The sequence below is a fragment of the Barbus barbus genome (assembly GCF_936440315.1).
Source record: "Barbus barbus genome assembly, chromosome: 20".
Lineage (NCBI taxonomy): Eukaryota > Metazoa > Chordata > Actinopteri > Cypriniformes > Cyprinidae > Barbus > Barbus barbus.
In genome coordinates, this window is record NC_136748.1 from 18,281,031 (window position 1) to 18,299,120 (window position 18,090).

General features: G+C 37.3%; 1 protein-coding gene across 1 annotated transcript in view; it reads right to left on the bottom strand.

Moving 5' to 3' along the window:
- The window catches only part of LOC306886734 (voltage-gated delayed rectifier potassium channel KCNH1-like), a gene marked incomplete at both ends in the record, with an annotated part of 55,250 nt that overhangs the window by 29,756 nt on the left and 7,404 nt on the right, over window positions 1-18,090 (bottom strand). The window contains 2 exons of the mRNA XM_079444057.1: window positions 9,458-9,887; window positions 17,174-17,566. Coding sequence (XP_079300183.1) covers window positions 9,458-9,887; window positions 17,174-17,566 — 823 coding nt within the window. The remainder of the gene's footprint in view (window positions 1-9,457; window positions 9,888-17,173; window positions 17,567-18,090) is intronic.

The following is an 18,090-nucleotide window of genomic DNA, read 5'->3' on the forward strand; positions in this document are numbered from 1 at the left end:
CAGGGTCACAGCTGCGCGACCTGTCAGTCTATGGTCACAGCAGCCACAACTACTAGAGGAAGATCAACGAAACACTCCCAGAAGGTTCACAAGGTTACAGTATGCCCGGGATATGTTGTGCTGCAACAATAATCGTCAGAAAAACCCCGAACTACAATTTTATTCGATCCCAAAGAGGGTAGATCGCCGGAATAAATTGTTGGCTTCAATCAGAAGGCACCACTGGCACCTTACGTACGGTCAGAAAAGGATAATAAGAGACAATTGTGATTCTTTATAGGAGAATAAAGGACGCTAAAATATTTGTATTGCACCACATAGGCATGTCGTTTGTGTCTGCAGTTAAGTGTATATTTATATATATATTAAATTACCTTTGTGAATTGTGACTGGCTGCACAAGTGGTGTAATATTTTAGGACATAGCCTACATACATATATATATGGCATACCTTTTGAGAGCATAACAACTGAAAGTCTGAATCGTCAGTCAGTAAAGCTTTTTTTAACAATGGCAAAATTTTGAACTGAAATGTTATTGCAGCCATGTAGCCTATGAATAAATGAAAATACATATTTTTAATTAAAGAGAACTTGGCGCTGCTTTTGCTGCCTGGGTTTGTGCTTCAATAATGAAATCCAGGTTTAAGAATACACTTGAAGTGAAAGACGTCTTCCCTCAGGTAGATTGCATGTTTTCTTGGCTTGCTGCATGTTATGAGCAGTAATCACGTTGTTTGCATTTACCAAAACTGACTTGCTGAAATCAAAACACGGACGGAGAAGGGAATCGCGAGTCCCGCTCACCATGAAGCAGGAGCGACCAGCCGGCAGAGCATTCTTCAAGCTCTTAAAGCCTTCATCGAGCGGCTACGTTCACAATTCAAACAGTAATTTGTCCAGAAAGACTGAAAACAGTGATACATTGTACTAATATTGGCTAATTCAATTCAGATTGTGTAGTAAGCTAATAACGTTAACATGTTACACTATCATTGACTCAAAAGTGCTTTGAGCTGATGTCAGTTTTAAATTTACAAGTAATCAGGTCATTACGTGGTTTAACTGTTATACTTGCTATCCTAAAAATACAATCAAGTCCAGTGTGGGAAATGGTAGTAAAAGGTAATTTATTATTTCAATATATTAATATTATCTATTAAATCTTATAGAGATGTGCTGTGCTCGTTGTCTCATCGGACACAAATATGGCAGCGAGCAAAGCGGAAGTGACGTCTTTGGAACCCATGAATAAGGCCTATACATGTGCATGACATCACTGTTTTCACAAATTTGCATTTTTGTAGTTTAATAACCATATTGTTTTCAGAAACTTACACTTTGAAACCCATTTTCATAAGTTTCAAAACACCATTGTCGTGTAAATGAGAATCTAGATAAAAACAGTATCGTGTAAATTCCCTCTGCATTTACAGATATTTCCTTCAGCCTTAAAACACAACACAATGCAAAGCCTAATTCAAAATACAGGTAAAACACCTGTGGAAAATAAGTAATTAATTCATATTAACAGAACATAATTTTCTCTTAGAGTGTATTTTCATATTATAAAAGTAATTAAACCTCTAAAATTCAGCTTTAATATTAATCTGTTCATCAGTAGCTAATTCAAATGTAATTATCTAGTCATCATAATTATAATTCAAAAGAAAACAATTGAAACCTAACAATTCAGTCCTAATTTTGACCCCTAGAAATTCAAATCTCTTTTGCCTTCTAATCATTACCATTACTAACTCATCCATTGCCATGACTGATAGCATCATTAAATCTGTTTGTTCAGAAGCACCAATTATCCTCATTACGTACCGCATTCATAAATAAGAGCCACAGCTCTGTGTCTTGTCTCTTAATGGATAGTTTATTTGTGCTCAACTAATATAGCAACAAAATACACATATATCATATATTTCATTACTATTGCAGTGTATGTGTGTAAATTCCCAAGTGTTAAATCAACACTGCTTGGTGTACATATGGGAACCAGTTCCCACATGTACACCGAGCAGTGTTGATTTAACACCAGGAAATTTACTGTGTGTGTGTGTGTGTGTGTGTGTGTGTGTGTGTGTGTGTGTATGTATGTATGTATGTATATATATATATATATATATATATAGAGTTCATTTGCAAAAACCGATAAACGCCACTTTAAAAAAAAAATGGTATGTCTGGTATTTTCCACTTCCAAGACATCGCAGAAGCCGACAAGCGCCCTTATTGTTTTTGAACAGAAGCCGATAAGTCCATTTTAGCGAATCAGCACGCTGTATTCAGGTCAGGTGACAAGGCTACTTTCACTTTGAAAAGACGTGCTAGCTGTGAGGAGTTTCGTCAAAGCTGACTAAAAGTGATCGAAGATGGATCATTTCGATGAACTTGATGAACCTGTGATATCTTCTTCACAGCAACATTTGACATTGTCATCTCAGAAGATTACAAAGATTAAACTAGTGTATGTTTTTTTTAACTCTAATACGTGAAATGTGGAGTTATCAGCTTTTGCCAAAAAACGACTGTTGGAGTTATCTGCTTTAGCTATAAAACAAACTTTTAATATGTAAAAAAAAATCAAAAAAACATACTCGATGAACTTTAATTTTGTAAATTGACCTGTATTTGTTTAAATTATTATTACTTAATCAAAACAACTCAACTGCAGTTTGATTGATATTATTTGGAATGCGCAATAAAAAAATTGATTACTGGGGCAAATAAGTATTTGATACACTGCCGATTTTTCAAGTTTTCCCACTTACAAAGAATGGAGAGATCTGTAATTTTCATCGTAAGTACACCTCAACTGTGAGAGACAGAATATTAAAAAAAAATCCAGAAAATCACATTGTATGATTTTTAAATAATTAACTTCCATTTTATTGCATGAAATAAATATTTGATCACCTACCAACCAGCAAGAATTCTGGCTCTCACAGACCTGTTAGTTTGTCTTTAAGAAGCCCTCCTATCCTCCACTCATTACCTGTATTAATTGCACCTGTTTGAACTCGTTATCTGTATAAAAGACACCTGTTCACAAACTCAATCAATCAGATTCCAACCTCTCCACTATGGGTAAGACCAAAGAGCTGTCTAAGGGACAAAATTGTAGACCTGCACAAGGCTGGGATGGGCTACAGGATAATAGGCAAACAGCTTGGTGAGAAGGCAACAACTGTTGGCGCAATTATTAGAAAATGGAAGAAATTCAAGATGACTGTCAATCTCCCTCGGACTGGGGCTCCATGCAAGATCTCATGGAGTATCAATGATCCTGAGAAAGGTGAGGGATCAGCCTAGAACTACACGGGAGGACCTGGTCAATGACCTGAAGAGAGCTGGGACCACAGTCTCAACGGTTACCATTAGTAACACTACACCGTCATGGATTAAAATCCTGCAGCGCGCGCAAGGTCCCCCCATGTCCAGGCCCGTCTGAAGTTTGCCAAAGACCATCTGGATGATCCAGATGAGGCATGGGAGAAGGTCATGTGGTCAGATGAGACCAAAATGGAACTTTTTGGTATAAACTCCACTCGCCGTGTTTGGAGGAACAAGGATGAGTACAATCCCAAGAACACCATCCCAACTGTGAAGCATGGGGGTAGAAACGTCATGCTTTGGGGGTGCTTTTCTGCAAAGGTGACAGGACGACTGCACCGTATTGAGGGGAGGATGGATGTGGCCATGTATGACGAGATTTTGGGCAACAACCTCCTCCTATATATATGTATATATATATATATATATATATATATATATTATAAAATGTTCCTTGATTATGTCTGTAAAGTAAAGTCAAGTAAAGTCGTGACGTATTGTCAAGTATGGTGACCCATACTCGAAATTGGTGCTCTGCGTTTAACCCATCCAAGTGCACACACACAGCAGTGAGTAGTGAACAAATGCACACACACACACACCCCGTGAACACACACCCGGAGCAGTGGGCAGCCATGCTGCAGCGCCCGGGGAGCAGTTGGGGGTTCGGTGCCTTGCTCAAGGGCACCTCAGTCGTGGTATTGAGGGTGGAGAGAGCGCTGGACATTCACTCCCCCACCTACAATTCCTGCCGGCCGGGGACTCGAACCCGCAACCTTTCGATTACGAGTCCGACTCTCTAACCATTAGGCCACGACTTCTGTAAATGAGGAAGAGGTAAAAGAGAGAAAAAAAGAGGGAAAAAGGGAGAGAAAGTGTATCTGATCAGATGAAACGAGTCCTTGTCAAAAGATTCCCTGTGGCTGTGACTCCATTACAGGAACATGTGACAGAATATTTAATATCTTGACATCTCTGCTTCCAATTGAACTTGCATCACTGCCTACAAAGGGCCATGTGACGGCTCTTTCCGCTCCACATTTGCAAACACTGTAAATCTGTAGCAATGTCAGCTGAAAGGTTAGGATGCCGGGGAATTTGGCCAAGGTAAATTGATTAAGCACCAAATCTACTGGAAAACAGGCTCACATTCACTTAGTCAATAAAGAACAGATCAGCCATTCAGGTACGTTTTAGTTTCCCATTTCTGGCTGACACGTTCAGTTCACTCTGATGCTGACAGTGTCAGAGTATCAGGGGCATTGAATATTCTGGCCAATTTACTCAGCTCATGACTCTCACAGTCACTCTTTGTGCAGTTTTTTTTTACTATTATATTTTTATTCTATTTAATTTCAGGATATATTTATCATCTCTTAAAACAGCACCACACACTATTTAATCTGTCTGCTCATACTACAGTGCACCATTCTCAAAACATCAGAGTTTAAGTTAAAAGATGTATTTGTCAAATTCATAACAATACAACTGCAGTACTTTGTGTAAATGAAATGAATTGAGGTAAATTTTAAGTTCCATCATTATTGCATTGCCACAATATTTACAATTCAGCAGCATGGACTGGATCCTATCAGAGAACACTGGATTTGCCAAAGAATCTTTGAGTTTTGTTTGAGGCTGTCTGTATTAACTTGAGATTTTTGTCTGTAAGCTGATGTCTGTAAGTTTTATGGAGAACAGCTGTGGCAGTATTTGCTGTAACCAATTTGCTGGATGTTGATTTATAAGTGTAGTGCTGACTTTTTCAGATTTATCTGCACCTAAACGTTACATAGAAAAAGCAAACTGTAGCTGGTTGTTTACAAGTTGCTCAGACAGCTGCGTAATAGACCTTAGTAAGGGTAGTGCCCTGTTATTTATGGGAAGGAAAATGAGGCTGTAATGAATAGAAATAGCACAAATAGAAGAAAAAAAATAAAGAGAAAAAAAGTTCACTGGACAAAAACTCCATAAACATTTTTTAAAGCTGTGAGTTGTAAAAAAAAAAAATAATAACGTATACAGTGTGTGTTCCATTGTAAAGACTGTATATTATATCTGTTCCTCATAGCCATTTTTATCCATGTTAAATTCAATATGACTAAGGTGTACTGGTAAGCTTTTGAGAGAATACCCCAATAGTTAGAAATCAAGCTCCAATCAAGAAATCATTCTATATATATATATATATATATATATACACACACCGGCCCCTTTATTAGGTACACCTGTTCAATTGCTTGGTAACACAAATTGCTAATCAGCCGATCACATGGCAGCAACTCAATGCATTTAGGCATCTAGATGTGAAGACGACTAGCTGAAGTTCAAACCGAGCATCAGAATGGGGAAGAAAGGGGATTTAAGTGACTTTGAACGTGGAATGGTTGTTGGTGCTAGACGGGCTGGTCTGAGTATTTCAAAAACTGCTGATCTACTGGGATTTTCACACACAACCATCTCTGGGGTTTACAGAGAATCGTCCGAAAAAGAGAAAATATCCAGTGAGCAGCAGTTGTGTGGATGAAAATGCCTTGTTGATGTCAGAGGTCAGAGGAGAATGGGCAGACTGGTTAGAGATGATAGAAAGGCAACAGTAACTCATATAACCACTCGTTACAACCAAGGTATGCAGAATACCATCTCTGAACGCACAACACGTCGAACCCTGAAGCAGATGGGCTACAGCAGCAGAAGACCACACCGGGTGCCGCTCCTGTCAGCTAAGAACAGGAAACGGAGGCTACAATTCACACAGACTCACCAAAATTGGACAATAGAAGATTGGAAAAATGTTGTCTGACATTTGTATGTTGATTTCTGCTGCGACATTCAGATGGTAGGGTCAGAATTTGGCGTAAAGAACATGAAAGCATGGATCCATCCTGCTTTGTCTCAACAGTTCAGGCTGGTGGTGGTGGTGTAATGTGTGGGGGATAATTTCTTGGCACACTTTGGGCCCCTTAGTACCAACTGAGCATCGTTTAAACGCCACAGCCTACCTGAGTATTGTTGCTGACCATGTCCATCCCATTAATGACTACAGTGTACCCATCTTCTGATGGCTAATTCCAGCAGGATAATGCACCATGTCACAAAGCTCAAATCATCTCAGACTGGTTTCTTGAACATGACAATGAGTTCACTTTACTCAAATGGCCTCCACAGTCACCAGATCTCAATGAAATAAGAGCACCTTTGGGATTTGGTGGAACGGGAGACTTGCATCATGGATGTGCAGCCAACAAATCTGCAGCAACTGTGTGATGCTATCATGTCAATATGGGCCAAAATCTCTGAGGAATGTTTCCAACACCTTGTTGAATCTATGCCATGAAGAATTAAGGCAGTTCTGAAGGTAAAAGTGGGTCCAACCCGGTACTAGCAAGGTTTACCATCCCCTTTGGATTATTAATTTTGTGTATTACGTAGAACCTATCATGCACATGAAATGTTAAAATTCTCTACTTATAATCATTTACGAACTTAATAACAGCGATTGGCCAATCAAGCTGCACACAAGCAGAAGCAATTTCACTATTTTTCGTGCAAAAAGGTTCAAGCGCAACTTTTTGGCGCCAGCACAAAAACACATTCAGCAAAGTATTGTTTAATTATCAATATTCATAATCTGAGGCTTCGCCCCTTTTGTGACGTCGCAACCTGTGCACATGCAGTGAAAACACGTGAGGAGCATTAATGCCTCTCAAGGAAATTAATCTGAAAACAAAGAGAGGAAGTTAAGCTATCAATCAAACATGGCAAAATACAAATATTTCACAGAGTTCAGATGAATTTGCGTATGCATGCCTCGTAAATGCATATCTAATATGTATGAAGTAATTAGCTGACAAAAACTCCTGCAGGAGAAAAATGAAAGCTTCTTCATGTTTGTCACCAGCTCAAAGACCTCTGCACGTGTACATCGGCACATGCACACAGGCAAGCTTCAGAAAGGTATCTGTGAGGAAAACAAGCCAGGCATGTATGTTTCTACCTGTTAGTCTGCCTCAGTTGGATTTACATTTTCTATCAGTCGTTAAATTCGTGCCCCAAGCTAGCGGTTGCCATGGCAACAGAACAGGCATTCCAGCACCTGCTGCCAGCCCTGTTCCCCGAGCAACCCATGAAATCAGCATCTGCACTTCTGGTTTTGTTTCAAAAGAAGAGACTAATTTCACTCGCAACTTCTCTAGACTGTGGAATAAAGCCCTTGAGAATGATGCAAACGGTGCTCCAATCAAGTGTTTACACTCAGCGCTGATTTAAATTGTCACTATAAACATGACGAAACATCAGCTGGATTCAGAAAACTGAAATGCACTTGTGACACAAAAGCCTGTAAATTCACATCACCTTGAAATGTTTGAGAACAGACTGCGATGTGATGCCAGTTGAACATTTTCATTAACTGTTGTTAAATGAGCATAAAACATGATATAGTCTGTTATGTAATGCAACGTGACATGAGCTACAAGAAACAGTTTGAAAAAGAAATGCCTGCGAGCTTCATTGCTAGTTCATTGCTAGTTATTGCATTGTTAGCATAAAGTGTATTTACAATTTTTTTCCTTTATGTGTAATTATGTGATTTGAGTTCCCTACAGCCATCTGCACATTATAATTACAGAAAATATACTGTATGATTGTACAGAAATGTTCAGTGCAAACTGAGTCATCAACATTTTTTAACTATTTTCCCAGTGTAGCTATTTCTAATTATTACACTTCGATACTATTGTGTCTAAATCCTAATTGTTAAAATTTTATAATAAGGCCCCATTAGTTAATGGGAAATAAACTAATATTAAATAACAATAAGTCAAACATTTGTTACAGTATGTATTAATATTTGTCAATGTTAGTAAATAAAAATGCTAATGTTTATTGTTAGTTCATTTTAGTTGAGGTCCACTAAATAATATTAACAGATACAACTTTTGATTAATGTTAATGGTAGTAAATGTAGGAATTAACATTAAATTGCTTACTGCTTATAATGTATTATTCATTGATAATGTAATGTTAACAAATGCAACTTTAGCTAAAATGAACTATCAATGAACAATACATTATGCACTAAAAACTGAAATCAGTTGTTGAAATCAGTTGTATAATACTGTACAGTATGAAAAATGTATATTCATTTTAAGATTAGCTAAAAATTACATATAATTTATTAATGTTTTTACAGATTAACTATACATGAAGTTTGATAATGACGAAAGTAATTAAATGAAAATATACGAGCATGTACAATGAATTATTATATATTAAATAAAAATATATATTTAAAGTATATTTTGAAACAAAATCTCACACATAAATTCTAATTCCCACCTATGAACCCAGTGATGTTCTGCACTGTATGATTGTTTGCCCAGAAAGCAGCTATGTACGTTTACTCTGAAAATAAGCCTGTCATGAGGGAGTTTCACCATATAAATAACAGCGTACTGGCACCTGGTCATGTTTAATAGCACATATAATGGAACTGACTCATTTTCCTCTGAGTGGTGAATCACAGCTCAATGGCAGTGTGATCTGCGAGAGCCTCGCCGTGGATGACCCTGCAGGCATCATCTCTAGAGTCAACGCTCCATTATTTCGCTCATCTGCCTTCATAACAAATCACTGTTCAGAACCAAATGAAAAGTAGCAGTCTCAGTCAGCAAAAATGGTCACAAATGAATCAAAACACAATTGAGGGAGTATGTGATCAGAAACAGATCATTTCATACAGGAAAATATTATGGTAACGTTACCTTTAACGTGAAGTACCTTCTGTAGCTAAAACCGTTTTCTATGTTAGCCAGTTAGAGAATTTAAAAAGCAGATTTTGCATCCAAATGACAGAAAACCACGTTTACATTTGCAAGGCATAAACATGCATCTAAATAATCAAAAAATCTATAACATTTTTCTATCAACTGGCCTAAAACTTGGCCAGTGGGTCATCATTATTGCTGAGCCCTGAATTTGCTAGCTGAACTAGCTGCGCTAGTTAGTTACTTATACGCACAACAATTACTAGTTCTCATATATAATAAACAGACTTATCAACACTGATAACACTGATCTGTTTATAAAGAAGTAAATAAAGCATTTCAACTCACATCCAATCATCATCATGGCCACAGCGAAGATCTTCTCCCCATCTGTGGTTGGAGCGATGTTTCCAAAGCCAATACTAGTCAGGCTGGTCATGGTGAAGTACAGAGACGTGATGTAGACTGAATCTTTTGTAGGTCCACCTTCCCATCTTCCCGTCCCGCTGACGTTGAAGCGATAGGGTGTACCAATTGTCTCACCCAGCATATAAAGCCAGCTCTCCGGACGTACTTTGTTATGTTCCTCGTCTATGACCTCATAGTCTCCAATGCTGTACCAGATGCAGGCCAGCCAGTGGGCCGCCAGCCCAAACACGCAAACCAGCAAAAGCAAAACAGCCGCACCGTACTCAATGTAGTGATCTAGTTTGCGAGCCACCCGGCCCAGACGCAACAGCCGAACCACCTTCAGTGAACTAAACAAGCTACTGATCCCCTGAGGAAGAGACAGAGAGATAGAGAGAATTAAACACACTGAAAAATATGTTTTCATCCATCCATCAAATATAAACATTATAGGCCGAAGCAATCCTACAGACACTTTTTCCTGAGTCTAAATAAAGTGCATTGTCTCTCTTAGCACAGATTCTCTGCATTTATAAACATGTGCAGGCGTCTGCCAAGCCAACCCTCTGAAATCAACAATACAGAGAGCTGAAACAGCACCTGAGCAGCCAGAACAAAGAACTCCTCAGATCTGAACAAACAGGCTGGAATATATTCAAAAATAACCTAAGTGTATAATCTTTTTCTAAAAGTGTACTTCTGTGTTGTCAAAGCATGATTTTTCCCAATTTTTTCCCTATTATTTCTTGTCACCAGAGTTTCTGCGATAATTGTTCTGAGAAACAGAACCACTGCTAGTTGTATTGATTACTTAATTTTGAAATTTGAGTGAATTGTTGCTTTACATATTATATATTCCTTATTGGGTGAACTATGAGCGCATGTTCATGAATAAAACAGCTTTCTTAAGTGCACTGCACATCAATCAAACAAACTACTATACACACAAGGACATCAATAGTAAATTGGAGACTTGCTTTAGGGAAATGGCCACAACAATAACATTAAATATGTATAATGTCTGTTTTAAATATTCAAGCCAAAATAACTCTGTAATCCTAGACTCTGTATGTGTGTGTAGTTTTTATTTTTCACACACTTTCAGATCAGGAATTTATCCAGGGATTTAGTTGGGTAGATATTACAAATACACATTACATCACTTCTAGTGATTTCATCAGTTCTCTTCGAAGAGACAGTGAAAAAGAAATGAGCCGCTTTCTTTTTTAGCCATTTTGCTATATTAAAAAAATAAAATGACATTTTGGATAGTATTTGTGCTGCTGCTTTTGATACTACAGTAATTCCGTTTAGAGTGCATGAATTTTTTATTAAAGGGATAGTTCTCCCAAAAATGAAAATTCTGTCATTATTATTTACTCACCCTCATGTCATTCCAAACATGTATGCTGTTATTTTCTTTGGAGTTTTCATGCATTTTTATCCATACAGTAACAATTTATAGTAATCAACTATAAGTTCAGAAAATTACCAAAAAAATCACCATTAAAATATTGTCCTTATAATAGCTTTGCATTCCCTCCGTAAATCTTTAACCCGAGAACTGCTACAAACTATTTCCTGATACAGTTAGTTGAACTCAAGAACCAGATCAGTGAATAAAAGATTCTTCTGAGCCAGCTCTTTTCAATGAAATGGTTGATTTGTTCAAATTTGTTATTTTGAAAAATTCATTGATGATTTCAACTCACTGAGTCAATGATCCAGTCAACTACTAACTACTTATATGTTGGTGTGTTCTTCACACAGTTTTCATTTGACTATACAGATAATCTGCAATAAGCAATATGGAATACTTTCATGGTGCTTTTTGGGCTATGTGGAGCTTAATAGATTAAGTCACCATTAAGTATTGTATGAAAAAAAAAATCTCAAATGTATAAAACTTCTCTATTTGTGTTCCAATGACAGCAAAAGAGTGAGTAAATAAATGATAAATGAACAGTATTTTTGAAATATTCCTTTAAACGCCCTATCAGCACATCCACAGTTACAAACACTGACACACACACACACACACACAGACAATACAGTTATACACACCAAACAAACATTTAAATGACAAAAATTCATTAAAAAAAAGTTTCTGTTGACTAATTTGATTAGAGACATGAAATAATAGACTATGGTCTAATACTGCTTTTGGTTTACATCAATGTCTGATTGATGCCCTGAGGCACAGCATATCAATCAAATGCCGAGTTTTGAGATGAAAGGCCTACTTGAGTGACAGCTCGATGATTCCAGTTCTTCATTCGCCCACAACAAACACAGGCAGTGCAAGGGACATGCAAAAAGAAAGAGGGATGAGGAGAAAAAACAAAAAAAGCAAAAGAGTGACAATGGTCAACAGAAGAATACGTGAACAGTCATTGCAAACAAAAGCATGGTGCTTTGAATCAAGAGTGAAAAAGCAGAGCCTGGACTGTTAGTGAGATCACAGTCATTGCAGACATTAATAATCAAGCTTGCACTGCAAAGGCAAAGTAAAACGATGACGATGATGTCTCTGTGAAATCAGACAAGGGTTATGCAACATAAGATAATTATGCCAATGAAAGTTTTGAAATGAAACACCTGAGGAGGATTTTGATTATTAAAAACCACACAGCTCACCCTGTAGGCCATAACAACATGCACGTGTACCAGATGATGCAATAGAGAGAGATGTGTGTGTATTTATGCTTGGTCCTTGTGTTTGTCCTTTGAGAGAAAGAAATATTGGTTGCATTCCAATTTGCATTCTCTTGTCCGGTGCGTCATTTGCTGATGGGAATGTGCACACTTTTGAGTATGTATAAGATAATATGCCATAGTTTGTGGCATTTTTAACTTAAGCATAGATGCACATTTCTCATTAAAGCAATTTCAGCATACAACGATCTGCAAAGCACTAATGCTGCCTTTAGGTTATGTTGGAATAATGATGTGTTTATGAGATGAACACTCATTAATGGCACCACAATGTCATAATAACCAGTGAGAAGCTGTGGATATTCTTCAAGCTTTGGGAGGGGGTGTTAATTATGATGGAAGGCTCATTGATATTATTCATAATAAGATTGTGATAAATCTTGGTAGATAATACTGTTCGTTGAGGCATTTTATGAGGTGACAGGCTTGTGTGGGAAAATCACATTTCTCATTATTCCCTGTGGTAGCATAAGAACACTAAAATACATGCACTACCATTCACAAGTTTAGGGTCAGTAAGATTTATCTATTATTTTAGGAAATTAATATTTTCATTCAACAAGGATGCATTAAATGGGAAGTCGTGGCCTAATGGTTAGAGAGTCGGACTCGTAATCAAAAGGTTGCGGGTTCGAGTCCCCGGCCGGCAGGGATTGTAGGTGGGGGGAGTGAATGTACAGCGCTCTCTCCACCCTCAATACCACGACTGAGGTGCCCTTGAGCAAGGCACCGAACCCCCAATTGCTCCCCGGGCGCCGCAGCATGGCTGCCCACTGCTCCGGGTGTGTGTTCACGGTGTGTGTGTGTGTGTGTGTGTGTGCATTTGTTCACTACTCACTGCTGTGTGTGTGCACTTGGATGGGTTAAACGCAGAGCACCAATTTCGAGTATGGGTCACCATACTTGACAATACGTCACGACTTTTTAAATTGATCAACAGTGACAAGAAGGAAAATATTCCATTTCAATTAAATGTGGTTATTTTTAACTTTCTATTCATCAAAGAATCATGAAAAATGTATCATGGTTTCCACAAAAAGCAGCATAACTGTTTTCAACATTGATAGAAGAAATGTTTTTGAGCATTTTAGAATGATTTCTGTATCATGTAACACTGAAGACTACTGTAATGACTACTGAGTAATGGCTACTGAAAATTCAGTTTTACCATCACAGAAGTAAGTTACATTTTAAAATATATTCATATAGAAATTTATTATTTTAAATTGTAAAAATATTTCACAATATTACTGTTTTTACTGTATTTCTAATCAAATAAATATACCCTTGGTGAGCATAAGAGACTTCTTTCAAAAACAAAACAAACTAAAAATGTACCAACCCCAAAGCTTTGATTGGAAGTAAAGATCAGTTATAACATAATGTACATTTATTGCATTTTATTTTCTTAAGCTAATGCTAAACACCCTCTTTTTGTCTTTATCAGGTAGCCTAATGAAACTATGAAAAAGTTAAACTAAAATAAAATTATCCAATGCTCCTATTTTATTCTAACCACTGGAACACACATCATGTCAATATTATGATTTCTGGACTGGATTATTACATAATCCCAATTTTGCATTCTATACACTATACTGTAGAATGGGTAGTGCGAATTGAAATATAGCCATTTCTTCTCTTTGCAGACCGCTTTCCACCAAAGAAAATACATTCAAAAGCTGTACTGGCCTCCTAATGTAAATAAACAAATTTGTCTAAGGTTCACCTCAGTGTGAACTTAAGTTTACCAGCCACTTCCTCCGCTTTTTCAAATACAAATCAATCAGAAAGCAAACACCAGACAGAGTGCATTACTCTCCATCAGAGAGTCGTCACCTCAGGATCTAATTCGCCTTGTGTTGCATAACTCTCTAAGGATGCCGTTATTTATGGTGGTGCTCTGTTCTCTGGGCTGGTTCTGCTGAGCTCAAAGCCTGGCAGCATGTGCAGACAGATCTGATGAGCTTGATGTAGCTGATCACTGTAAACTGGTGCTGACAGCCCCTCTGAAAAGCCATATGACCAGGGGCAAGATGAAAGCTCAGATCCTACATATGTGCATGTGTGTGTGCAACACAGTGGAAGTGGGAGGGAAGAGCGTCTGAGTGGGTGAATGTGCTGGTATCATAATCATTTGTAAATTGAGTTAGAGTGTGTGAGTTTAAGTGTGTGTGTGTGTGTGTGTGTGTGTGTTTGTGTGTGTGCATATGTGTGTTTTACAGAGAATCACAGCTAAATTTTTTTTTTTTTTTTACTTTTTAAAGTGATAGCTTGCCTCAAAATGAAAATTATGTCATCATTTACTCACCCTCATTTCATTCCAAACCTGTCCATTTTTTTCAGATTATTTAAAGAATATTTCACCTGTTTTTATCCATATAATGAAAGTCAGTGTGGTCCAAAAAACACTGACCCCATTGAATTTCATTGTGTATCCTTCAGTCATTCCAAGTTCTGAAATGTAGTAATGAAGAGCAGCAAGAGTAGATCTTATCTTCCATATAGTTGCATACATCCAAGTGTAATGAATTATTAAAATCAGACAAATGTGAGCTTGCAGGGGTGAAGTTTAAGCAGACTAAGGTTATGTCTACGCTAATCTGGATATATTCGAAACGCATCCTTTTCTCTACATTTTGGCCTTCCGTCCACACTGAGATTGCGCTTTTTGAAGATGCTTTCCCAGGTGGATAAATTTGAAAATGCTGTTTGTAGTGACAGTGTAAACAGAAGTATTCAAAAGCAATGACACAGAGCATGGCTTTGAAATAAAAATGCCTTTTTAAAATGTATCCGGACTAATGTAGACAAAGCCTACAATATATAGACAAGACCTGTATATATCACCACAGAGTAGTATGACATTTTCACTGGAAGATCCAGTTATGCCGTTTTGATTAAACATCATGAGGTCAAAAATTAATTGATTAATACATTTTTAAATAATTCAAATTTAAAGGGGTCATCAGATGCCCATTTTCCACAAGTTTATATGATTCTTTAGGGTCTTAATGAAAAGTTTATGACATAATTTGGTAAAAATTTCTCAATTATAGTGTAAAACAACACTCTTTTTTTTTACCTTGTCAAAAACAGCAACTCGTTTCGGGGCATGTTGGGTGGTTGTGTATGGTTTCAGTTCAAACAACATGTAAAAGTGAATTTTGCATCCGAGGACCCCTTTAAACTGGAACATAACATGTATTTTGAAAAATTTAATGAATTAAATGGTGAATTTTCATTTCATGCCGACTTTAATTAAAGTAAATGATGACCCAACTTTCATTTTCAGGTGATCTGTCCCTTTAAGCACAAATAATTATTGAATGCTGTGGAATGCAGGTGTGGGGTGTGATGGCAGTTAACACCGGGCAGAAATTGTGCTCATCCTCTGGGCAGTGGCGGAAATTGATTGTGAGTTAAATTAAATGCAGACAGACAGCTCAGTTTAAATCATTATACGGTCAGAGATTGATCCAGAGCAAAAGCTTCATCCAGTACACTGACTCCAACCTAACCAGCACAGAGAATCACGCACCATCGATTCAGTCCCCAACTTTACCATACAAGCACCCGTATCCAGCGAGCGAAAGAGACAGGCACAGAGAATCAAAGTGAGGTACACAAATACTTCTACTCAAAAGCACTCAAATGCTTTAAATACAAATTCAAAGTGTAAATATGATAGCCTGGAAATGAACTCTTAGCCCAAGATCAATGAAAGGGTTTGTGTGCTTCACTCTCACATGCCCCGATCAATATTAATTTGCACCAAAGATTTGCTCCAAAAGCACTCAGTCAAATGATCAGTTTAAATGTTGCAAGGCTGTTATACCACCACTTGTAAAGATATGCACAGGTTTAATAGCTATTCTTAACAGGTGTTTTGAGGTAAATATGGAAAAATCATCACAACGTGTGTCTATGTATGAATACTTTTATATTTAGTTTTGTTTATTTGTTGCTGTCCTTCCCCTTGGTGCATTTAAAATAAAACCTGACGATAGTTACACGCAGACCCTATGTAGCAACTTATTAAGATCTCCCCTAGACTATTGAGTTGTAACATCAATGCTAGCTAGGTTTTCTCTGTAATGAGAGCCAGCAGGGTAGTCCAACGCTTTTCTTCAGTTTTTCCTTTCTTAAAGGCATTATTCATGTCTATTACCAGGCCTGCATGGGACAAAAATGTTTTCCACTTCTCCTGTCCCTTGCGTGTTTGTTTACTGTTAAATATTTTTTCTGATCTTATAATGCATTCAGATCCCCATAGTTTGTAGTACTTACACAGCCTAGTTTTATCAAATTTAAATCCATTCAGCTTAACTGCACTAACTTCCTCCCAAATCAGTCAGCATGTGTAGACCAAGGCAGATAAACTGATTCAGAATCGCTCCAGAGATTTTTTTTTACCTCTCTTAATTGTAATTAGGATTCAAATTTCATAAAATTTATGAAGATTACCCTAATGAACAGGATGTGTAAGAATAACAAACTTTACTTAGTCACAGAACTTTCCTGCAATATCCAAATCCTGTGGAAAAATCCTATTGCTAACTTCCAGGACATTTTGTTATATATAACTCTGAAAGAAGAAGGTCATATGCACCTAGGATGGCTTGAGGGTGAGTAAATCATGGGGTAATTTTCATTTTTGGGTGAACTATCCCTTTAACTTGGCACATCTTACATAAAGTGCATGTTCCTCTCTCTGAATTATTGCAGTCTGCTGCTTTTTAAACACGTCCTATATATACATATCTCCTTGCTTTAAACACTGTGAGAAACAAGTAATAAACTTCAGTATACTAGAAAACCAGAGCAAAAACAATGAGCCGACATAACAGACATCTTGATCCTATCATTGATTATCAATCCTTTTTTTATATTTGTTTGTGTGTGTGTGTGTATGCAAATAAATTTGTGTGTTGTACTGACCTCGTCCACGTTCTCAAAGGCGTTGATGACATCATAAGGCAGACAGGACAACAGGTCAATCACAAACCAGGTTTTCATGTAATTCATGCGAATCAGTTTCGGGTCTGATATCACTTCCCCAGCCGGGCCCACGAATGTGGTGTGGAAATTTAGTACAATATCTACCAAAAAGATCACATCCACAATGCTGTCTACAACCAGCCAGGTGACGTTGTTCTGTTTGGTTTTGAACGAGACATTGTATGGGACCATGATGGCGGTGTAGAAAGTGAGAATGAGGATGACCCAGTCCCATGTGGTCTTAAAGGCACAGTAGTGCAGGATGATGTGAGGAGGGGTCTTGGGTGTCTCTTGTTTGTACTGGGGCAGGATGTCTGAGCCCAGCTGGAGAACCTGTGTGAGAGAGAGACAGAAAGAGAGAGGCAGCGGATGGATGGTCGTTTATCTGAGTGGAGAGACAGAGCAATGACCCGTCTCGGCTTACAGGAGACTCACCTCAAAGAAAAATCACATCCTGTAAAACATGTCTGTTTAACAGATACAGATGGAGCCTTGTCACTGACTAAAAGGATTTCGAATGGACATTTTGGATAAACCATCCTAGAATAAATGTATGTTAACATGATATATTTTGAAGAATGAATGGACACATTAGCTTGAAGATTTAATTTTGCTTATCTAGCACTTAAAATATTTCAATTAATTAAATAATGTGTTGAATAAAAATTTTGATTTATATATATTTTACTGTACATTTTAGGTCGATGCCACAAAAAAAATCTCCAAACACTTAAAATTGTAAATATAATTTGAATAAATGCATATCAATAAATTTACTTACTTCATATAAATAAATACATTTGAAATGTATTTAAAAATTAACCATTGAAATGTAACCATTTAATTTAAATATATTC